Consider the following 22182-nt stretch of genomic DNA (forward strand, 5'->3'; position numbering starts at 1 on the left):
AGTCTGTTTTGGGGTGCCAGATAAGTTTTGAGGTTCAGATTATATTTGGGGGGACATGAAATTCAATTTGGGGTTTTTATTAGCTTGAGGTGGAACGTAATAGGAACCTGGGAGCAAGTTTGAAGGCCTTCTGTGGTTGTGGGTCCTTGCCGGGGAGCAAAGCTTTATATTTGAATGTTGTGCAAACTTACTTTGAGGAGGGGGATATTTCTGTGTATGCACTGAGAGCCAGGAGGCTTTTTCCAGGGGGAGAAACAAGATGAGGGCCCAGGGTAGGAGACTAAAGTTTTGGGGTGTCCTTATTTTGGGGTGTTTTGCCACTCTTTGGGTGCATTTGGTGTAACTGAGTGATGGATCGTGAGGTGAGATTGATTTTAGGGTTCACTTAATTTGGAGCATGATGCTGCTTTGGGATGTCCTTTGCTTATAGCTCCCGCTCACCCCAGATTCTAGAAGTCTCTTTCTTTAGTGAACCTCCAAATATTCCCAGGATTTGAAGGACGAAATTCGGAAAGGGAGTGTATCTCCCCTTATTTCTATGTGGCCTGGATAGATCTGAGGGAGAAACGGTGGTTTCAAACTCTGAACCCCAATTTCTTAAGGGCACATACCTTGGTTTGGGGGCAGATGGGGGGGAAATGGAGTGTGTTGTGGTAAAGTGGACACCCCTGACTAGGGCAGTCTGTTGGAACTGTGCAAGGAGAGGTGGTAGTGAGGTACAAGGAGGGGAATCTTGTACCCTGATTTTCTAGGATAAGAGCCCCAAACAGAAAGCAGACAGAGGACTGGGAGTGTGGGTGATATGGGGGGGGTTCCCCACGGCAGCAGGGGCTGGGGGGTAATCCAGGCCAGCTCTGCACACCCCGGTCCCTGCTCTCTTTGGCTCTCCTCCCCTCTCTCCCTCCCACCGCCCACCCCCCCAACCCAAGGAAAAAAACTGCCTGTGCAACAGCAATGGCAGATTCCAATCCTCCAGGCTTTCCTAAACCACCACGGAGACCAGCCAGGGGGGAGGGGAAGGGAGGATCGGGCTTTCCTGCTTCCCTAAGACTGGGGCTATGAGCTTGACCTCCTGGCCCCTAGCCCTTCGAGGAGTGCCCCCCTCCCCCGGCCTGGAAGCCAGGTGTCCTGGACCCTAGCCCCCGAGCGGGGGGGTGGGGGGGGGCCTGGAGAGACGGGGAGGAGGAAGGAGGGAGTGACTTCCAAAATTGGCATCGGGACAGAGCAGGGCTGGCGGGAGGCAGGTGAAAGACGGAATTTTCCTGAAAAAACGGGGGGATCTGAGGACCCCAAATTTGGGGAGCTAGTCCAGAACCGTCCAGCCAACATCCTAGATTTTTTTGGGATTTTTTGGGGCCCCCGGGACCCCTCTAGATGGGGTGAGGAATGTAGTGTTGGGGGAATCTGACTGGGGCATTGCAGCTGCCTCTCCCGCCGAGTTGGAGACGGATGGGCTGGGACGGGTTTGGGGGGGGGTGTCCCCAATTCTGACTGGGAGTGGAGGAGCCCCCTCATGTGCTCTCTTGTGGGGGTCCCCCCTCCCTAGGGCACTCCCCACTCCCTGAGCCAGCCGAGAGGAAGGAGGCCAGCGATGCGACTGGGGCGGCTCCTTTCTCCTGCACCCCAAATGTGAGGGATGCACCCCAAATTTTGTTCCCTTCAAAATAGGGGACCAGGATCTCAGGGGAGAGTAGCTGAGGTAAGTGGGGAGGAAAGTGTCCCCTGTTTTCAGGAGAGACGTGGCGGTTGGGGGGGAGGTTTGGAGGTGCGTGCTGGGGTGGGGTCGGGCTTTGTCAGCCTTGAAACTGGGGGGATGATTGGAGAGGCTTTCTCTTACACCCCGAAACTGGAGTCCCCCAGATGGAAACCAAAGACAGGCCAGAGGGCCCCCCAACATCCCCAGCCGTTAGTATAGTGTTTGATTTCTGTTTCATCCCCACAAAGGCTCTGCCGAGGATGGGAGTTGGGGGCAGCTGTTCGGTTTTGGGGGTACGGGGGTGGCGTGAGGAGCAGAACGCCTTGGCAGGATTTGATGCTGGACAGATAGGGGTCTCGACCGAGGGGGTCCGGCATCCCCCGGGGCCTGAAAACTCTGCTTACACCACCATCTTAGATCTTTTTGATTGCTAAGAGTTTTGGGGGGTGTGTCGGAAGGTGGGGGTGGTAAAGGGTGGGATGGGAGGTAGGAGGATAACTTTTGGGTTTTAGGGGATATTATTGTGATTTGCGGAAGGGGTCTTGGCCCTTGGATTTTGCTTTCTGGTGGGTGTTTTTTAAAAATCAAGTCCTGGACAGGAGAAAAAGGCTGAGGGAAGGCCTAGGGTGGGGGTGGGGAGAGGCATGTTTGTCTCAGCTTAAACGTGGCTTTCTGGGGTGGGCCTGCCTTCCTGGGCCTGGTGAAGGGGCTGGGGGGGGTTGTTGCGGGGGGTGGGACTTGGGTCCCGGGGGTCCACGGGGAGTGGGGACAGTGCTGGGGGTGGACTACCTGGCCCCCAGGTCCAGATGGCCCTCTTCCTGTGCCCTGCTGCTCCCCTTTCCCCCTGGCCTCCATTTCCTGCCTTTGGCCTCCATCTTGTGGCAGGCCCAGGGCCCAGGGCGACTTCCGGCCCCCCTCTCCCGACCATGTTCCGGCCCCACCACCTCTGGACTGCCAACTCCCAACCCTGCTGTCCTTGGCCTTCTGTCTCTCCTTGCTTTCTCTTGGGTTCTGACCCAGGGAGGGGAGGAACGGACACAGGAAGCCTTGGGTCCCTGCCCTTGCTGAGTCGAGAGGCAGTCTGTTGGTCCCCCCCAGTCATTCCCTGCTTCCTCTGCCTCTGACCCCACCCTAGGGATCCCCTGAGCAGAGTTCCTACAAGGAAGATGGTTCCAGTCTTATTACACTGCGAGCTCACCCCTTAGGCCCCTCTCCCTCCAGTTGCCTGCTCAGCTTCTAGCTCTGGTTTCTTGTTTTCCCCAACGCTTCTTGGGGCCATGTTTGCCTTTTAAGCCTTCCCACCCTTGGTGGTAGGGGTCTTCACAGCACTGCCTCGTGCTCCCTTCTTCTCAACCCACCCCAGTCCTGCTCCCGCCCCAGCAGCACACTGTGGTTTGTACGGCACTGTGGCCACGTCCAAACCACACTGTGGTGTTAGAGCGAGGGTGGGGGAGGCACCGCTGAGGCCTGGCCGGGGAGGCCACCCTGGAGAAGCGACACGAAAAACATCTGGGGCCTTCTGGTGAGGTGGCGGGGGTGGGGGATGAGGGTGGAAATGGAGGTGTGAAATCACTGGAAGCTGCCCTTCTGAAATCCCCAGGGTAGTCTCAGGAGTACTGCCTGCCAGAGACCCCGGAGTAAGTGCTGCCTTCAGAGAGCAAAGTGGAACCTTTGTTGCCCACACCCAGCTCCCCTGGCTCTAGCAGCACAGAAATATTGGCACTGGGAAGAAAGCCTGCCAATATTGGCTGTGCTGCTCCAGGCAGGGTGGTGAGAGCTGCTGAGGAGGGGCTGAGCCCCGGGGTCTAAGGAGAGAGGGAGGTGTCCCTTGCACTCCAGTAATGTCAGGCTGAAGGCACCAAGCTGAGAGGGAGATCTTTACTGTTTTCCGTATAAAAATGTCCATCAGTTGGGGGTCATAGGGGTTGAAGGAAGATGCTCATACAGCAACAGCAAGGTGGGCCACCCGGCAGCCTTTCCACCCTCTCTCATGCAGGCCTTGCTCAGAGTCCCAACCGGTCCACAGGTCCAGGGTGAACAGTGAGAGGGGTGAGAGGTGGAAGGCTCAGCAAGAGAGCAGAGGAGGATCAGCGGAGGTCAAGAGAAGGCCAGAATCCAGGGTCAGGCTGTCTGGAACAGGAAGTAAAATGGGCCGAGATGGGGCGAGCCCCAAGTATGACTCCCACCTCCCTAGAGCACCAGCTCTTTGCAGACCCAATCCCCTGCATGCACAGGAGGGAACCTTCTCTTCCACAGCCCCTGGGAGGGGGATCCTGCTGAGACCCTCCCCCACCCCTTCAGCCGTTGTGGGAGGAGGAGGACTCCTACCCTGGTCGAAGTTGAGTTTCTTGGCTGGAGGAGTTTCTCCTAGCCCTTCGATATCCACCAGGTCACTGTTGGCGTCCGAGTCATTCAGAGCACTGAGTGTCACATCTGGGAGAGGGGCACAACCTAGGTTCTAGGTTCCCTGATGGTCCCCCCCAACCCGCCCACTTCCCCAAGTTTCAAGCTCTCCCGCTCTCCCTCCCTCCCTCCCTCCCCTACCCCAGCCACCCTCTGGGAACCTTCACTGGGAGAGGAAAAGAGATCTGTCCTTTGACCCAAGCCCAACTCTCTCACTGAACCTCAGATGGGACCTTTAATCCCCAGGCACCAACTCCACAGCCCTTACCAGCCTTCTGTTTCTTTATGGGGGGACCGCCGGCCTCAGGGGCACTGGAGCTGCTTGGTGGAGGGGCAGCTGGAGGAGGCGACAAGACACCAGATGCCACCTTCTTGGGCCCTTTCTTGGGTGAATCAGCTGGAAGGGGGATGCCGGAGTCTTCATATACCTTGCGTTTCACGGTGGCCTTTATCTGAGCCCTGAAGAGCAGAGAGAGCAAGCTAGGAAGGGAGTCATCAGAGAGGCTAAGGGAAGCAGGGAGGGGAGGACAGGGGCAATGGGCAACTCTGAAAGAACACTGGGGAGCCCCTTCATAAGAATCCAGGTGAGGGCCCCGACTCTTTGCTAGGGTCCTCGTTTTCCTGAAGCCTTGCAGTCACTTAGGGCAAATGGAGCCTGAAGAGTGGAGTCCAACTGAGAGTGGGAAAGGCCCGTCTTCTACTTCTCTTCTGGGAGAGATGTATGAATGTGGAAGGCTACCAGGTAAGCCTGGGTGACCTACCGGGAGATTGAGACTTATTAATAGATCCTGATCCACTAGCTCAGAACCATAATATCCCTGGAAACACCACAGTAGAGTCTCAAAAGATCTGTATAAATAACCAGGGACTTCCTATTACCAAATTCAATTATTGGGTGTCTCTGGAAACCTAAAATCAAATTCTTGTAAGGTCCTGATTACCACAGCATTTTAGTGACTTCTGACCAATTGTGACAATTCTTTTATTCTTTCAGTTCTCCAGGGACTTTGTTGCTAACAAAACTAGCAACAAAGTAGGAAAGATGTTGAGCTGGAAGGGAGTTTGAGGAAGATGGAACAATGGGTATGGAGGAAGAAAGCTGCCCACCCGCCCTTTCTCTGCCAGCCAACCCTCCCTCACACTGTCCGTTCCTTGATGACACAGCTGATGTGATTAAGATCGTCCCCAAATCGCTTCACAGCAGCCCTCAGCATCTCTATCTCCGTCTCCGTCCACTTGGCACTGTCAGAAGGGGAGAAGGGAATAGCGAAAGTGGGAGGAAGAGGGGTGTGGAGCCAGCCCACAGGCTACGCATTCCACAGCAACCAGCCTCCTCCCCGCGATGCCTGGGGCCCCTTGCATAAAGAGGTCCTCCTTAAAAAAACAAAAACAAAAGCAAAAAAGAAAAATTTTAAGGCGCCGTGGGAACCCTGCGGACCCCCAACCACACGATATTGAAACAACCGCCACCTTAGAAGAAAACTTCTCCCCCATCAACGTGAAACAGCTGCTTATGTAAACAGCCCACTGAAACCCATCCAACAAGTGGGGGTCTTACAGACAGAGCCTCTAAACACAGTCTGCTGCAGTCTGACAGAATTCCACATGATTTGGGGGGTGGTGTGGTGTGGGTAGTGGTGGCGGTCTATGGTCTACCAGTTCGCAGCAGGGCAGGGCTGTGAAATGAGTCCGGATTATGAGCCTCGGTCTGTGGTTTATCTGTCATTCATTCATTCAACAATCATTTATTAACACCTACTCTGCGCTGTGCCAGGCACAAAGGGAAACTAACATCTGTCCCTGCCCTAGAGAGTGTCGGTGTCTGTGATCGAGACCCAGCGTCCGCTCTCAGCGTCCATCTCCCAGCCCGGGCTCACGTACCCCGCGGGGGAAGAGTCGGCCACGGGATGCAGCTGCATGGTCAGCTCCCCGAGCTTCGTGAAGGCGGCGCCCGCCGCGGAGAAGATCTCTCCGACCTGGGGGGCGGGGCAGCATTACGGGGGGCCGGCGCACAGTGCCGCGCCGGACCGCCCGGAGCCCCTAGCCCCACCCCAGGCTGGACTCCCGCCCGCCCCTCGCCCGGGATGGAAGAGCCGGGAGCCAACTTGGGGGCCCCGCCCTCCCGTGGCCGCCAGGGAGCGCTGTCCGCGAGGGAGGTCGAACCTTTGTAGACGCTGACGTCATGGCCCCGCGCGCCTCCTCACGGAGACGTTGCCGCCGCCGCTACCTCGGAGCCGGGACCACGGAGAGCAGGGCGATCGAACGGCTCCAGCCCCCGCGCAGGAAGTCCCGCCCCTTCCCGCAGCTGATTGGCTCCAGCTCGGCCGCTCACCGCCTCACCGCCTCGGCGCGCGGGAAGGAGAGTGGAAGACACCGCCTCGCTTCCGGCCCGGCTTCACTCCACTTCCGTCGAGGGGTCGGGACTCCCTATTTGGAGTCCGAGCTCCAGCCCGGATGCCTGCCCCGCAACCCATGCACACACACGAGGCTTAAGAGAGCAGTTTCTCTTTATTGTGTAACGAGACAAGGCGAGGGGGCCGGAGGGACAGGGAACGGCCAGCCCCGACCTCCCTCCACTGGAGCCGGGCGCCAGAGGTTGAAGAACAAGGGATTCAGTCTATCGCCAGGGAAACCCAGTCCGCAGAGGGCGCCAGACTGGGGGTGGGGGGGGGTGTGACTGGGTGGGGAGAGTCTTTAAATAGAGGAGGGGGCTGGAGAGGGGGAACGCGACGGTGCTCTAGCGCACCATGTATTCCTTGCGCTTATTGAGCCGAACTTGGCAGAAAGAGAAGCCTCCGAGGAGGAGGTAAAGGCCCGCGGCGATGAAACAGTTGTAGCTGACTTGCTCGTAAAGGTTGTATATGTTCTGGGGGCCATTCCTAGGGGTGGGGATTAGGCAGAGAAATATCGGAAACATTATTAACAGCAGCCAACATTTACAGAGCACTTACTATGTGCCGGGTAACCGTTCTAAACGCTTTTACGTGTATTATCTTAATCTTCATAACCCTATGGGGTGAGTTCTGTTATAGCATACACTTTGCATAGGTGGAGGAGGCACAGAGAAATCAAGGAAAATACCTAAAGAAGCCACACCTAAAGCGGTGGGTTTAGGATGGCCGCTGAGGTCTGACTCCCAAGACTGCTCCTGTGCGCTAAACAGAGCAGCCAGTTCCCTAGCCTCTGGGCCTCAAGCATCCAGCCTCCTGCAATTCCCCGCCCATAATTCTGACCACTTCCCCCGCCTCTCCACTTACTCAAAATCTTTCTCCGTTAAGGGAACGTCTTCAATTAGCACAGCGGAATGGACATTGAAAAAGATTCCGAGCATTATCTGCAAAAAGGGAAAGGGTAGGTTGTTGAACTCAGGCACCTGACCTGGTCACTGCCTGAACTCCTCCCACTTCGAATGTTGCCACAACATCTGGGTATGGGAATTACCAGAATGAGCTGGGATTAGGGATGCCTGTTGCCGGATTTGGACTCCAGTCACCCGGAACAGGGCATGAATGGTGACATAGAGAAGACTTGGCTGGGGCAAGGGTTAGGAATAATGAGCAACCAGGAACCAGATTTTCATCCTCTCCAGAGGCGTCATTATCACGGGACAGGGAGGAGGGGGTCAAAGGGAATCGGCACTTCTCCATATTACTTTTTCCTGAAGTGGGTCGGGTAGAGTCCTCGGGAAACAAGGCCCAGCTATCCATTTCGGGAACAAGCTCTCCCTTTCCCCACTGCCCTCCATTCAGCTCAAGGATCTCTCAAGAACGTAGCTCTTCTTCCTCCTACCTTGAGGGTACTCCAAATTGACCAGCCCCCGGGCCCATTCCAAGCTTCAGCTCCCCCTCTCCCTTCCAATTCCCCATTTCTCAATTCAGTTCTGTCTCGTTCTCCAGCGGCTAATCAACCACCCCCTCCGGCCTGTCTGCTGCTTTCAAACGCCTGGTGTCTCCTAGCCTTCCAGCCCTCCAACACCCGGGCCCCTCAGGCCCTCTCCTCTCCGGTTGTCGCCGGGCAGTCCCCTCACCAACATGATCACTCCCCAGGCGCTGAGGACGATGCCGCAGGCGGCCAGCTTGGGCCCACAGCACAGAAGCGACGCCATGAAGAAGGGAGTCGGGGATCGCCTAGATGTGGGCCAGATAGGAAGGCGGTGAGAGGAAGCCCCGATGAGCGGGGTGGGGGGAAGAGAGCTGGACTTGGGGGCTCGCGGAGGACCGAGCGCAGGGAGAGCGACTGAGGGGGCGTGGCTTCCGGGCCCAACCATCGGGCTGGCGGGCGCCAGGCGGAGAACGCTGGCGCCTCCGGGTCCTCTCGGACTTCGGCGGGAAAGGGCGGTGTTTCTGAAATCGTAGCGGCCCCTCGGGAATCCCTTATTGACCCATATGTAGCTGGGGTGCGAGTATTGCAGGAGCAAAGTTCTCCGGTTTCTTGGATTTTCCCCCTCTCCAGTTTGGATTGGGAGGAGCCAGTATATCATGTGACCAAGTCTGGCAAGTCACGTGACGAGGAAGAAATGGTAGCCCGGCCTCAGGAAAGCTTTTATCTCTGGCGGAGCTCCTGGTAACCTTGGCGATGCGCTCTCAGCAGCCGAGGATTGAAATTATGTCATTTTTCTCTCAGATACCTTAGTCTCGGGTGGTGTCCTGTGATGGAGACGTGGTAAGTGAGACATAGAGATTTACACCGAGAGAGAACGCCTCTATCTCCTCTCTACTCATCCCTACCCTTTAAAATAGACACTCTGACACAGTGAAAGAAGACATAGAGCCCCTTCCCGAGCCCAAGCGTGCTGTTCTGGCTAGAACGCTTTAAAATTGCTGAGGGTTCTTGGCATTGGATATACTTAAGTAACGTTTTGTTACCAAACACGAAATACTGAAGAGTTGTGGTTGCCAAATCCAGGAAAAATATGGGCGTTAGGAAAAGTCTAAGGAAAGCAGATTCAATGAACAAGCTGTTAAGGTGAGTGGCCCTGCCAAATGTGCTGGAGAAAGGAATAAGTACACACAAATGTCAATTTTCTTCCCTACCGTAAACCAAGGAAGCGGATCATAGGTCCTTTGAACAAGGTAGAGTACAAGATTTTAAAAATATGAATGGATCATACCCTCCAAAGAAAAAGTTTGTACACCTCACTGGTGAAAAACAGATTTGTAATAATTATTCAGGGAAATAGTGGTGTTTGAAGAACACAGTTTTGCACTGAGTATGTTGTACCCATTCTAGTGAGGACAGTGGTCATAGCGTAATTGAGAGGGGTCACTTTGATCCCAAGACCCCAGAACCAGACAAATACTGTCAGTGGTTAGCATAACTTTGTGGTATTTTTCCATTTATTTTGTGCAGATTGTTCTTAAAAGGGTCGTGAAAGAGAACTTGGAACCTGGGAAACACTTAGAGACCCCAGAGTACTGAAGAGCCTGGGATAGTGGCCTTGAGACATTATTTCGTGTCTCTTTTTTTTTTTTTGCGGTACGTGGGCCTCTCACTGTTGTGGCCTCTCCCGTTGCGGAGCACAGGCTCCGGACGCGCAGGCTCAGTGGCCATGGCTCACGGGCCCAGCCGCTCCGCGGCATGTGGGATCTTCCCGGACCGGGGCACGAGCCCGTGTCCCCTGCATCAGCAGGCGGACTCTCAACCACTGTGCCACCAGGGAAGCCCTCGTGTCTCTTTTGTTTGAGACTGTTCGGAAGGAAGCCATTTGGGGGTGAAAGTTTTTATTTTGCCTTAGGGGCACCATTCTCATTCAGGGACTTTTGGGGTAGGTGTGTGAATAGGAGACACAGGGGTGGAGAGAAAGTTGCCAAAGAAGAGTCAGGAATTTTTAAGTTGGCCAGGCATGAAGTCAAGCTCCTGGGAAAGGAGAATTAGTTGAGGTAGTCGATTTCTCCAAGAAATCTTCCTCACCCTCCCCACCCACCCTACCATCCTCTGGATGTTTTGCAAGTAAGGTCAGTGCCTCAGGCTACGGCAGGGTACCGTTGTGCAGGTACTGCCCCAAATCCAGGGCCAAATCCAGCCTGTAGCCTGTGCACATCCCTGTAGCGAAGCACAGGGTTTTGTTGTGTGTTTTTGCATTTTAAAATGGTTGACTAGACCGAAAGGAGGATGTTTTGTGACACAGGAAGTTCATATTTCACTCTCTGTAAATAAAGTTTTATTGGAACACAGCATTCATTTACACGGTGCCTGTGGCTGCTTCCGTGCTACAATAGGAGAGCTGAAGTTACTGTGACAGACTGTGTGGCCTACAAAGCCTAACATATTATCAGGCCCTTTACAGAAAAGTGAAGGCCCTTGGGCTCATGGGATGCAGATGTAGGGGGTTTAATTGGGGGAGGAAATAGAGCCTCTGCAGCAGAGACTAGGAAATCATGAAACTCAATATGGAACTGTCAGTCCCAGAGCTGATCTGCAGTCTTCCCGGTGGGGGTGTCCCAGAGCTCAGATAGTGATGCTGTTCTCGATGAGGCTGGGCTTTAGGTATTCATAGGGCAGGTCAAGTTGCTCATTCCGGGCTGTAATCTCCCTTTCCAAGTTTTCCAGATCTGTTTGGAATTGGTTTAGTACAGACTTGGCCTTGGGGTCTGAGAAATACTTTTCTTTGTGATGCCCCAGAGGCACCTAAGAAAGAACAAAGGATCAGTCAGTTTTGAGTCAGACACACCTAGAGCCTAGCCCTTCACTCTTATGTTTCCCTTCCAACTGTCATTTCCCTTTCCCCAGGGTCCTCTCTTACCATGTCTGGCTGGCGGCGCCCCAGATGCCATGTGACGACCATTTGAAGACAGGCCTGTCGGACATCAGGTAGTGAGCCCATCACCGTGGCCACTGTCACATCTTCCTTGGTGGTAGGTGGGGGCATCCGCATTGTGCATGGGGCATTAGGGACCCAGGCATACCAGTCCAGCTGGGGGAAGAAACTGCAACCCTAGGATCCTGGTACTTAGGATTTGAACCCGCATCTCTCCCTTGGGCATCCCAAGGTCCAGACACTTGCCTTCAAGGACCTGGGCTTTCAGCTCTCCATACCTGGCCCTGGTTGATGGCCCCATGCTGAGCAGTGCACGTGAAGACACACATGGTAAGGAACTGGCAGAGCTGATTCTGGGACTGGAAGGAGATGGGGAAACCTGGGCAGGAAAGAAACAGGATTTAGAGGCTGCAGTCTGAGAAGAGAGAAATAAAGGCCGAAGACTTGGGATGTCTACGTTTTGGAATTGATTGTTGTTTGTTTAGTTCATTTATTCAAATATATTTGCATCAGACATGGATTTCAATTCAGATTCAAGTAATATATTTGGGTTAACTTAGGCCAATTACTTAACGTCTCTGAACCTCAACCTCTTGACCTGTAAAGTGTAGGTGATACCTATTTTATAAATGAGATAATCACCTGGTGTGGAACAAGTTCTCAATAAATAATAAGTATTGTTATTTTGGAAGGGTTGGGGGCTGAAAAGTTCTGAGTGATCAAAAATCCTCTGCCTCAAAAAAAAAAAAAAAATCCTCTGCCTCAAAAAGTGGTTGAGAATTTAGGGATGCTTCCTCCTATTCCCAGGTGGGGAATTACAAGTGTCTGAATTATAATGTGAAGGATAAGAGAAGTCATAGATTTATAGGGTCATAGCCAAGAGAGGCTTTCCGCAAAGATTATGTCAGGCCATTCAATTCACAGTGGAGGTGGGGGGTTCAGAGACCCAGAAATCCTGTCAGTTAAGTGGAACAAATATAATCACTTCCCTTTTGTAGATTAAAAAAAAAAAACAAAAACCAAAGACCAGAGAGATTAAACTGCTTGTCAGGACTGCATAATTGGGAGAAGGCAGAGGCTGATCTTGAACTCGGGTTCCTGACTGCTAATCTCAGGCCGTTTTTAGCACACTTTCTCCAAAGAGTCTGTTGGGAAAGTGAGGCGAAGGTGAGCTATGAGAACTGAAGGACAGTGGAGGAAGAGAGAATGAGAGGCACTTAGTGGAGGTTAAAGTTCACATGTGGATGTTTATTTTCATTTTCCAAATGTAGATACTGGTTGGGGAAAAGATGGCCAGGGAGAGGAGGGGTCTCCTGGTAGCACGTGGAGCCCAAGGGACATACCGAGATGTACTAGAGAAAGTTTGGTCCTGGAGGGGGGGTGGTGCAGACACAGATTCCCTAGGGAGACGCTCCCTCCAGAGGGCGGGTGTTGTGTTACTGCTCACGGCACCCTCAGAGGCCGGCCATAGCGGCTCCCCAGCAAATGTTTGTAGTTGTCCCACAGAGGCAGAGATGTTGGTGCAAAGTATGAGGGGCGGGGACGCAAGGACAATTTGGAGCAGAATCCAGGCTGACCCACGTGTGAGAGAAAGAGGAGGAGGAATCTAGGAAGAGCTCAAGAAAGGCTGTTTCTTCCCCAGAGGTTAGAATGCAGGTGGGGTGCTAAAGACGGTGGCTGGATCCTAGCAGCGGTGGGGAGAGGCTGGATTGGCCAAAGAAATGTGAGCCTCAAGGGGCAGGGCACCGAGTTCAGGGTTGAGCCAAAGCGTGCAGAGCATTGTGTTTGCATCTGGAAATGACCTTGCACTGTGGTCAGTGTGCAGTAGGCCTGGACTTTCTGTGCGTGTGCTGGACAGTAGCAAGCAGGAGGAGAAGAGGGAGAACAGAAGGGCTTTGGTGGAAGAATCTTCACATTTATATCCTCAAGTAGGAATAGACAAGCATGAGGAGAGAATGTGAGCCCCAGCAGGGCCTGGGCAGATCCCTTGCTGGCTCAGGTTCTGGCCCTGTGGCGTCACATGCTGTGGCAGGTTAGGGGATGGGGTGGAAGTAAAGGTTGATGGCCAGGGTCTCTGCGGAGGATGATCCTGGGGTATCTAGAATTGTCCTGAGTCTTAGGAGGTGGGAATGGGATTCAGATGTTTGACGTGTGGAGGGAGAGGGGGTGGCATGAGGGGTTGGGGTCCTGAACCCAGACTCTGCTTGGGCAGAGTGTCCAAGGAGCTCCTGTCCCTGAGGAGGGCTCTCACCTCGGTTCTGGGCCTGGCACAGCCCCACCTCAGTGATCTCCCGACACCAGGCCTGCAGCTCAGGGTCCCCTCTCACGACGTCATCCCCGCGGTAGAAAAGGTGGATGATCCCCTCCACGTAGCTGCCCAGGGGAGAAGGGAGGTGAGCTCCTTGAGAGGAGAAAGCTTCGGCCTTTGACCCCTGCACTTTTCCATGGTCTCTGCCCAGCTGACTCTCAATATGTCTGAGTATAGATTCTTCAAGACCTGCCTTTTGGGTCATTCCCAACTCTTTCTACAAATTAGTCTAGAGAGGAAGGACACATGGGTCATTAGTTCTAGGATCCCTATACATGGTTGACAGCCATTCTCCCTGACAAAACCCCTGATTTTTCCAGATCCCTCAGCCTCCCAGTCCACAGCTTTCCCAACGTAGGTTCTCTGTCCCCAGCCTTCTCCTTCTCAGGCCGTACGCACTGACTCACGCTTCCTCATCTCTCCCCAGGATCCAGTCCTTTGCTCCTCTTGTCTGGACCTTCTTGTTTTCAGGTTCCTTTTGCCCCATGCTGACCTCAGGCCAGAGCCCCACTCGCCCTCTCCCCTGCCGCATTTCTCGGCTCCCCGTCTCACCCACCGGGCAGTGATCTCCCAGAGCCGTAAAGCATCGCAGGCATAGAGAGCACCCGGGGTTCCCAGCAGGCCGCGGTCAGCCAGATTGTTGGGAGGACAGAGGGAGCAGTAGGTCAGCTGAGCCAGGGCCCGGCGGAGCAAGTGCACGTGGCCCCCTCCACCGGTGCTCACTGCCTGGGACAAGAGAGATGCGAGGCCTTGAGGAGGAAGCCAGCACACAGTATATAAGGGGTTCAGGTGTGGCATTTTCACATTTAGAGACATAGATACAAAGGGACAGGCTCATGGGTTTAAGGGTCAGGACATTCACCCAGGTTGGTCTGGGATCTTGAAAGTGGCAGGAAATCGTAGAGAGTCAGACGGTGAGGCAGCCCCATGCCCCATCCCCTCCTTACCTTATCAAATATACCTCCGTCTGGGAGGAGTTGGGTCCGTGCCCGGGTGTTGATTTCCATCGTGTAGCGGATGTGTGGAATCAGGAGCTGGGATGGGGGAGATTAGAGGGGGTGGTTTATGGAGGACATGCTTGGGTCCTTCCTTGTAGGCAGCATGGTGCCTACTCTTGATGCTTTCCTCCCTTGACAGGCTCCTCTCTTCCTGCTTCTGTGATCACTCACTCTCGTGATCTTTTCGCCCCTGTGAGTCAGGCTCTGGAGCCAGACTGACCTGGGGTTCACTCTACACTTCAGCACTCACTTTGATACTCATCCGAGGTACCAGACCTTCTAAGTGTTGACCTGTCTATCTCCTGTCTAGCCCCTCGTCTGTCAACAGCGGGTGATAATAGGGTCTTTTGTCTCAGGAGGCTGCAGTGATGCTTATGTGAGTGATGTATGAAGAGTTTTTAGTCCACACAGAAGCCCTTAGATACTAGCTGTTATCGCTTATCTTTATGATTTCCACCTGGGGTGTAGGTGGCCTTTGAGAATCAGCCCCTTTTAATTTGCTTTTATACTCTGTCACTTACAACCTCACAGCTTAAATTAGCCTCTCTACTTGTTACCAAAGCCATGCCTCCACCCCCTGGTCGCTTCACTGTTGGTTTTTTGGGGGGTGGGTTCCCTTAGGGAGATAGAGGAGCCATACTGAGCCACATATGTAAGCAGCAGAGCGGCTGTCGTCAAATCTCCCCCCACCCCCAATTAGGCAGTGAGGTCCCGTCTATATTTTATAGCTTTTCAAGAAATGGCTTTTCCCTAGCTATTAAAAACGGCTATCTCATCCTCACATGCATTTCTTTTTATCTCAGACTATTTTGTCTTCATTTACACCCAGTTTATGTACAGGTTTCACGTAGCATTGGTATTTATCTGAGTTGTTGGTGGACACAGGGTGTGAGGCAGAGATAACTCTGGTGCCAGGAGGTCAAAGCAGCTCACATTGGACTGCAGCTTTTCACAAAGTTCATGAAAGGTGCTGAGTGTCATGGAAAGCCCAAAGTCCACATGAGGAGCAGAGATACCTTGGGACAAACAACTCTTAACAAATCATTGCAAGAACTAATTTTTTCTAGCTTTTAGCCTGTGTCACACTATTAGGTCGTTTCAGCCTTCAGCAACCCCACGATGGGCCTCCTGTCATCCCCATTTAGACCTGAGGACACTGAGCTCACGTCTGGGAAGCACAGAGGTCAGGATTCAGGCTTCAGACCCCGGCAGTCCGAATCCAGAGCCTGTGCAGGTCACCTCTGGGACATTGCTGGCCTGGCTCTCCTGCGTGTACTGATTACGATGCAGCTGTTTGCCATGACGTCGCTGTGGGAATGGAGATAGTTGGGCAGAGGGCTGAATTCGTAAAGGGGGATTTTCAGTGTGCCTAGAGGCTTAGCCTCTTCAAGGTGAGCAGGAGACGGTGGTGCAGGAGCACCGTGAGATCAGTAAAATCCAAGATGCTGCTCATCACACTGGTCTCCATCTTGTCTGTGTCACCCCAGACTCGGAGAGGCCACAGCTACTGCTGGCCAGGCTTGGGGGTCGGCGGGGCCCCCGGCTGAAACACAGTTCAGTCATTCTCCTTGCCAGGTGCTCACCTGCATGTCCTACCAACATTTATGACTCCCTGTACCTCAAACTGAACCTCATTTTTGCTTCCCAACTGGCTTCTTTCCAGGCTTCCCTGTTTCTGACAATTGCTCTGGTTCATAAGCTTCTATCAGTTTCATCCCTTCTCTGTCTTGTTCCCTATATCTAAAGTATCATCAAGATTTTGAGGACATTTTTACTCAAGCACAAGCCTTATGTCACTGCCTTCTGCCAATCAATAGATGCTGAGCTCACTCTTTCATAAAATGACAAGATTTCTGGGTCAGTCTGCAATACCCACCCTTGGGCTCCTGGGTGTTGCAGGAGCTTAGACCTCTGACCTTTCTGTCTCCGGTCTGATATCCAGGCTTGCGGCAGCTACTATTCCCTCCCTTCCCCAATTCTGATTCTGCTGTGCCGCTCTCCTTGCCTCTTGACCTGCTCCTACTTAGCAAACTCTGTTGGGGTGGAACATACTCCATCAGTACTCTAGTGTTTATCGCTGTCTCTTGTGGTTTCAGATTCTAGATCCAGCTGTTGTTCTCTGGGTAGTTCTTATGGGCACCATTTGTCATTCTGGCTAAATCGTAAATCTCCTTAGGCAGGATCAAGGCTTTTGTTTTACTAGCAATATTCCGGCTGTACTCTAGGCCCATTGTTAGATTGTCAGATCTCTGAGAATTTCAGAGGGTTTCCTTAGTAATATGTCCTGAAGAAACCTTAAGTGACTTGACTTAATTAAAACACAAGTCTCAAAATATTGATGCAGTTTTCCTTCTGTTCTCACCTCTTTCTTTCACAGAGTGATAAAAATTTTGTTTTGCTGCTGCAATATCATTTGATACTGGGCTGTTTCCTTTCTCTAGGGTCTGAGTGAAGGGGGACATGGAGGGTAGAGGTTGTACCTTGAAGACTGGGTGCAGCCCCGGGAGGCACCTCATGGTGGCCACAGCAATGACCTCAGCCAGCAGGTGGGTGTTCAGCAGATGATATTGGAGCTGGTGCAGTTGGAAATCTGAATTTCGGACCCAGGACTTTGCCAGGAGCCAGGCAAGTGGAGGATCTGAGGGCAGGAACAGTGGTGGGGTCGGAGAGCTGGGGCTGGGAGGCTGGATCTGGGAAAAAGAGAAATTAAGCCTTCATTGAACTCCCACTTTATGTGTGACATTATGGCCAGCAGTCTTGGGGAAACAGATGAGTAAGTACGATTATCGCGTCCAGGAGGTATAATCTAGGAGGAGGAATGAGGCCCCTCCCACGCTGCCTCTCACTAGCTGTGGCACTGTGCGAGCACCATGGTCGTCAGGTTGAATGCAGGGGAGTCTGAAGCAGGGAGTCCAGGGAGGAGATCCCGGCAGTGGTCTGGGAGAAACGTGATGGGGGTCTGAGTTATGGTGGGGGATGGAAAGGGAAGCTGGGTGTGGGAGATAATTGACAGTATTTGTTAACTAACTATTGAGACCAGTGGGAGAAAAGAGAGGGGACTGAGAGATTAAATAGCGATTCTCAGAGTGTGTTCCCAAGCTAGCGGCATCCGCATCACTTTGGAACTTGTTAAAACTGCAAATTCTCAGTCCCCATCCCAGACCTACTGAATTGGAAAGTCTCATGCTGGGACCCAGCAAGCTGTGTTTTAACAAGCTGTCTAGGTGATTCTGATACACAATAAAGTTAGAGAACCATCGGGTATAGGATGAGAACTCCAAAAGGCCATTATGACTCTTGAACAAGTCCTGCCAGTTGGGTGAGTCAGGAGAAACCAGGCTTTAAGCGGAGTGACACGAGAACATGTCTCACTGTGTGAGGTTGGGGTTTGGGAGTCAAGAGCCAGGGGGCTGGTTCCTCGGGAGCAGAGGTGGAGGTGAACAGAAAGCAGTGTTGGGAGGTGGATGCTGAGGGCGCCCCACCTGGATGACCATGGGTAGCAGCTTCCCACTGGTGTCCATCTTCAGCATGACAAGGGGGGCAGCCAGGTACTGCTTCTCTCCTCGGATCACATTGGCTGGAATTCCATCCAGGAGAATGAAATCAGCCTCAAACAGGGAACTGTTCTGGGGAAAGGAGGAATGTATCCATCGTTAGAGTTCGAAGTCTAACCCGAGAGGGCCAGGGCAAAGGGGGAAGACATTCAAGACCTGTATCTGAATTCTTGCCATCATCCTATGTCGGTTGCAGAGTCCTATCGGCAGAACCAGAGCATCTGGCCCGATTCCTCTCATCTTAAGTGAAGAAACAGCCTAGTGAGGGTAGACATCTTGCCCAGGGATGTGTGGTGGCAGATCTGATTTTAGAACCAGGCCTGCTCAGTCCCGTGTGCAAGCTGTCCCCTTGTCGAGATGGCCAGGTCTCTTCCCCACTAGCCCTCGATGATCTGAACACCTTGTGTTTAGCTGTCACCAGCTCAGCAAATGCTCTTTCACTCCCTAAAACTCACCTTCTCTGCCAAGTAATCCACAGAGGCTCCCCTGCCCAGCCCTGCCGCAGAGGCCAGCGCACATGTGCACACATGCACACGGCATGCTCACATCCTGCCTCGCTCGTCCTCCTCACATGTAGCTCACCTCTTCCAAACCCAAGTAACCCCCGCAGTTCTCCCCATCTGATGGCATATTTTCTACCCTTCTCCCTGCCCATGAACACTGCTGTCCAGAGCACTGACGTCAGCCAGGGAATGTCATTGTCCCTGCTGACACCTCTGGCCCCATCTGCACCCTGGGAATCTACCCTGTTTCCCCTCTACACCGGGAGCCTCTCATAATTTTCCCTACATACTGTATCACCTCTAGGTTTTTCTAGCACTGGAGTCTGGACCAAGGGGCTGTAGGTTACCACAGCCTCCCTTCCTTGACTCATCTTTGGTCCCTGCCCTTGACTACTTCTGGCCACACCGCCAAGGAGAGAACAACACAGGGTGGGAGGGGTACCTGGAGTTCTTTCTCCAGCTGGGTCCGTAGCTCCTCCATCCCCGAGGGCAGCACTAGCCGGGAGGGCAGAGAGGTGCAGCGTCTCAACAGCATGGGATTGGTGCCATTGAGGAACTGGTAGCCAAACAATTCATCGTCCTGCCAGCGCTGGCGAACCTTCTCTGTGGGGTCGGGGTGGAGTGTAGGAGGAGGATGTTTACACAGCCGGGATGTCCCTCCTCCAGGCCCTACCCCAGTGATCCAGGCACGTGACCATCCCATATCCAGCCCCTGCCTTTTCATCTGGGGCCTCTGAGAAATGACCCAGCACAATATATTCTCATCTGGGAGGTCTCGTGAGGGGCTGTGGAGTGTGAAGGTCGGGTCATCAAAAGGGGCCAGCAAGGGGTTATAGAGACCTGGGGAACCACTGACCAGCCAGGGTATTCTTCTGGCCCCAGAAGATGTGATCAAAATCCTCAAAGCAGTTCCAGGAGCTCAGGAGGGTGTAAACACGTTTGAGGACCATCTCCAGAGCCCTAGGACAGGAATCGAGCCATGAACCCATTTGCCAATCCCTCAGCCGCTCACCATTGACCACCGTTTTTGGATCTCCCAGCCCTTTCCCCACTCTGAGCTCCAGGCCTGTTCTTACCCTGCCTTCAGTGTCCCCTCAAAGTCCAGCCTCTTTTCCTCGTGGAATCTCATATTGGCAGGTAGATCGTCCTCACAGCCCGCAGCTATTGTCAGGGGTAACCCTTCCTTCCATGTGGCCCAGCTAGGAGATGGGGACAAGGCTTCAGGGAGGGTGTCCAGGTCAGTGACAGGGGGTACCACTGAGAGGCCCTGTAGGTGGGTGGTCACCAGTATATCTGACGTCTTTCTTTCAGTTCCTTCTCTCGATGTTTCTGGAACACATCCAATGCGTTGTTTCCTGCCAGGCGGGCTGGGGAGACATTAAGACAATTGGCCACGGTTTGTGTGGTCCTGTGCTCTCCTCTGCTCGTCCTCATCTTCCTTTTCGCCATCATAGGCCATGTGTTCAGTCAAGCTCTGTTGCGTTTATCTCTGGCCTTGCCTCACTCCATTGATTCCTGAGACACATTTATCTTATCATTGCCAACTTTGCACTCTGGGTTTTGCTAATCTCAACCCTCGTCTCTTGTCTCGAGACAACAATCTCATGTTTGACACCCTTTCTTGTCCCTTAACTCGTCTTTCCCCACCTGATCCTATTTCATCAGTATCTATGGTTGGAAAAAATCACCTTAAGTAAGGTGATAAAATCTTGGGAATTCCCTGGTGGTCCAGTGGTTAAGACTCTGTGCTTCCACTGTGCTGGGGGGGCGGGGAGGGCACAGGTTCAATCCCTGGTCAGGGAACTAAGATCCCACGAGCCATGCGGCGTGGCCAAAAAAAAAAAAGGTGATAAAATCTCAATCACTCATATGCCCATACCTATTTTCTACTATGTATTGCTTTGGTTAATTTCTCATCTCCTAAACCTCACCTACCACACCTCAACCGTCCTCAAAAGGCTTTAGGAACAGCTGTTTGCTTTCTTTCCCTGACTTCACTCTTCTGAGATTTACCATCAGAGTCTATATTATCAACTTGTTCCTGTTCTTATCCGCATTTATACTCACCTGGCTCAAAGTGATGTATTTCGTGTTTCCATCCTTAATTGCCCTTGCCCTCATTTGCCTCTGTAATCATCTTTCTTACTTATTTACCACGGTAACAAATTATGTATTTGCTGTCCTCATTCATTCCCACCCACCTGTCAGTGTGCACCCTCTCCCTCGTGGTTTTCTTCCATGTTTTCCCAACCAAATCAGCTCTCCAAGTCATATTGCTTATTGTTTCCCTTAGCTGCCTCCTCTTAGGGGTCACCCCCATCCCCTACTCCATGTGCTACCCTTACCTGCCCTGCCCTAACTTGTCCCTGCCCTAACTTGTTCCTGTTTCCCATCATTGCTGCGGCTCCCATCCCGTGTCCTCATCTTCTTGGAGGGTGGGATCTGCCCATCACTTATGTCCCTGTCCAGCCCCACTTGCAGCCTTTTTTATTCTGTGTATAAATTTGGTACTTTATAACTTTTTTCCAAGGTCCTGTCTTCTCCACACTTAACCTGCTGAACACTCACTTTCATCAAGGCCCTCTGACCTTCCGCAGCCCTCCCCCACCCCTTCCCCAGCAGTTCCCCAGGCCCTGCATCCCCTCTCCCGACACTGCCCCTCACCGGTGCCCTCGGGCAGGCACAGCACGCTGTCGGCCTGCACCCAGCGGTAGCACGGGAAGGTGGCCTCCTGGAAGGCTACAGGGCCCTGCACCGTGATGTGGTCGCAGAACCACGCGTTGTCCACCAGGGAGTGGTGTTTGCGCAGCTTCACGAACTGCAGTGGTCCCAAGTCCTCGGGAATGTCATGCTCAAACTCCTTCTCCTGTGGGACCAGAACCCGGAGACTTAGTAGCAGGGTCCCAGGAGAGGCCGTTTTGCCTGCCGGGGGTGAGGTTGGGGGGGTCAGAGGTGCGGTGGGGACAGGAGAGGAGGGGACCTTTGTAGAGCCTCCGTTGACAAGGCCTCCAAAGACAGCCTCCCTCGTTCCCTCCTCCGGACATCTGCGCGGTGTGTCTGACGCCCCATCGCACCGGGAGGAAGAGGGAGCGTGGCGCGTGGCCCGCAGTGTCTTGAATTGATGTCTGAGTATCAGCACCTTCATCGGTCCTTTAACTGAGCTCTCCCCGCTCCCTCATTCCTAGGAGCGTCCCACTTGACTTCTGATCCTATATTGACACTGGACTGGGGTCATTTGGAGAAGGAGTTGGAGGCTGCGAGGACCAGGGCCGGCGGGAAGGGAGAAGGGGTATGCGCTCAGCCCGGGTCCTGGCTCCCGATCCTCTCCTGGCCCAGCCGCCCGGGCGTCCCAACACCTGGAAGTCCTAGCAGGCACGGTTCCGCAGTCGTTTCGCCCTCGGATCCCGCCCCTCGCCGGCCTCCCGCGTCCCGGCCGGGGTCTGTCCCCGCTCCGCCCGCTGACCTGGCCCCGCGCCGGCAACAGCTGCAGCTCCAGGTCCGTCTCCCCGCGCGCCCCGACCAGCCACAGCTGCACGCGGTCGTGCGACCCGGCGAAGAATGCGGCCCCGGTGGCCACGCGGATGCGGTAGCGGCCCATGGCAGCCCCGGCGGCTTAGGCGAAGGGAGCCGTATGGGGCGCGCTTCTTGGGGTCGCCGGCCGGTATCGAGGCGCCTCAGGTCCCGGGCCTTTAAAGAGAGGCCCGCGTCCCCGCCCTCCTCACCACTTTCAGACGCTCCCAGTCCCCGCCCCAGACTAGCCCGAACCTGCGAGCCGCTGAGCCGGTTGCGGGGAAGGGCCGTCCCTCCCGGGCCGAGTGGAGCTGTGGGGCGATGAAGGGGCCTCCGCTTGGGTGAGGCCGAGAGCATGGAAGCGCCCGGGGTTTCTCTGGACCTCCGGGGGAGGCCTGGGGCCAGGCGCCTCGGGGTTGAAGGCAGTAGGATGAGGACACTTCCTGAGGTCTC

At 53.8% G+C, this 22182-nt stretch overlaps 3 protein-coding genes and 2 long non-coding RNA genes across 7 annotated transcripts; 2 read left to right on the top strand and 3 right to left on the bottom strand.

The window, feature by feature from the left end:
- Nucleotides 1-1439: 1439 nt before the first annotated feature.
- LOC309838532 lies at nt 1440-5293 on the top strand. The gene is made up of 3 exons (XR_014298356.1): nt 1440-1699; nt 4708-4841; nt 5094-5293. It is a non-coding gene; the product is annotated as an uncharacterized lncRNA (long non-coding RNA).
- BACC1 (BPTF associated chromatin complex component 1) lies at nt 3565-6390 on the bottom strand. 3 transcript variants are annotated; one of them, XM_082679657.1, is made up of 6 exons: nt 6263-6390; nt 5981-6075; nt 5240-5341; nt 4368-4558; nt 4025-4129; nt 3565-3822 (listed from the first exon to the last, which is right to left on the bottom strand). In XM_082679657.1, the coding sequence occupies exons 1-6, from the start codon at nt 6281-6283 to the stop codon at nt 3818-3820; spliced, it is 519 nt and encodes a 172-aa protein (XP_082535783.1). In that variant the 5' UTR covers nt 6284-6390; the 3' UTR covers nt 3565-3817. The 3 variants fall into 3 exon arrangements, with proteins under 3 accessions (XP_082535783.1, XP_082535782.1, XP_082535784.1); XM_082679656.1 differs by having other exon boundaries at nt 3565-3826; XM_082679658.1 differs by lacking the exon at nt 5240-5341 and having other exon boundaries at nt 3565-3826.
- Nucleotides 6391-6594: 204 nt separating this feature from the next.
- RNASEK (ribonuclease K) lies at nt 6595-8413 on the bottom strand. The gene is made up of 3 exons (XM_082679788.1): nt 8127-8413; nt 7357-7433; nt 6595-6978 (listed from the first exon to the last, which is right to left on the bottom strand). The coding sequence occupies exons 1-3, from the start codon at nt 8364-8366 to the stop codon at nt 6837-6839; spliced, it is 459 nt and encodes a 152-aa protein (XP_082535914.1). The 5' UTR covers nt 8367-8413; the 3' UTR covers nt 6595-6836.
- A 209-nt stretch (nt 8414-8622) lies between these two features.
- Nucleotides 8623-15356, top strand: LOC309838634. The gene is made up of 4 exons (XR_014298373.1): nt 8623-8761; nt 10829-10909; nt 11089-11186; nt 15308-15356. It is a non-coding gene; the product is annotated as an uncharacterized lncRNA (long non-coding RNA).
- Nucleotides 10532-21817, bottom strand: ALOX12 (arachidonate 12-lipoxygenase, 12S type; the record flags this gene model as incomplete). Its single annotated transcript, XM_082678971.1, has 14 exons — nt 10532-10726; nt 10842-11012; nt 11135-11235; nt 13108-13229; nt 13721-13890; nt 14112-14198; nt 16643-16852; nt 17645-17788; nt 18662-18822; nt 19076-19179; nt 19296-19418; nt 19505-19586; nt 20884-21085; nt 21683-21817. The coding sequence occupies 14 exons, from the start codon at nt 21815-21817 to the stop codon at nt 10547-10549; spliced, it is 1992 nt and encodes a 663-aa protein (XP_082535097.1). The 3' UTR covers nt 10532-10546.
- Nucleotides 21818-22182: the final 365 nt, after the last annotated feature.

Source organism: Grampus griseus, assembly GCF_964374135.1.
Source record: "Grampus griseus genome assembly, chromosome: 20".
NCBI classification, from domain to species: Eukaryota; Metazoa; Chordata; class Mammalia; order Artiodactyla; family Delphinidae; genus Grampus; species Grampus griseus.

Coding starts and splice junctions, on each gene's coding strand:
- RNASEK (XM_082679788.1), bottom strand. CDS start 8,366: ATGGTTGGGCCCGGAAGCCACGCCCCCTCAGTCGCTCTCCCTGCGCTC. Junction 7,434..8,126: donor CCTGGGGAGTGATCATGTTG/GTGAGGGGACTG, acceptor CCCTTTTTGCAG/ATAATGCTCGGAATCTTTTT. Junction 6,979..7,356: donor TTAACGGAGAAAGATTTTGA/GTAAGTGGAGAG, acceptor CCCCACCCCTAG/GAATGGCCCCCAGAACATAT.
- BACC1 (XM_082679656.1), bottom strand. CDS start 6,283: ATGACGTCAGCGTCTACAAAG. Junction 5,342..5,980: donor GCCGACTCTTCCCCCGCGGG/GTACGTGAGCCC, acceptor CCCTTCTGACAG/TGCCAAGTGGACGGAGACGG. Junction 4,559..5,239: donor GTCATCAAGGAACGGACAGT/GTGAGGGAGGGT, acceptor TCTGCTCTTCAG/GGCTCAGATAAAGGCCACCG.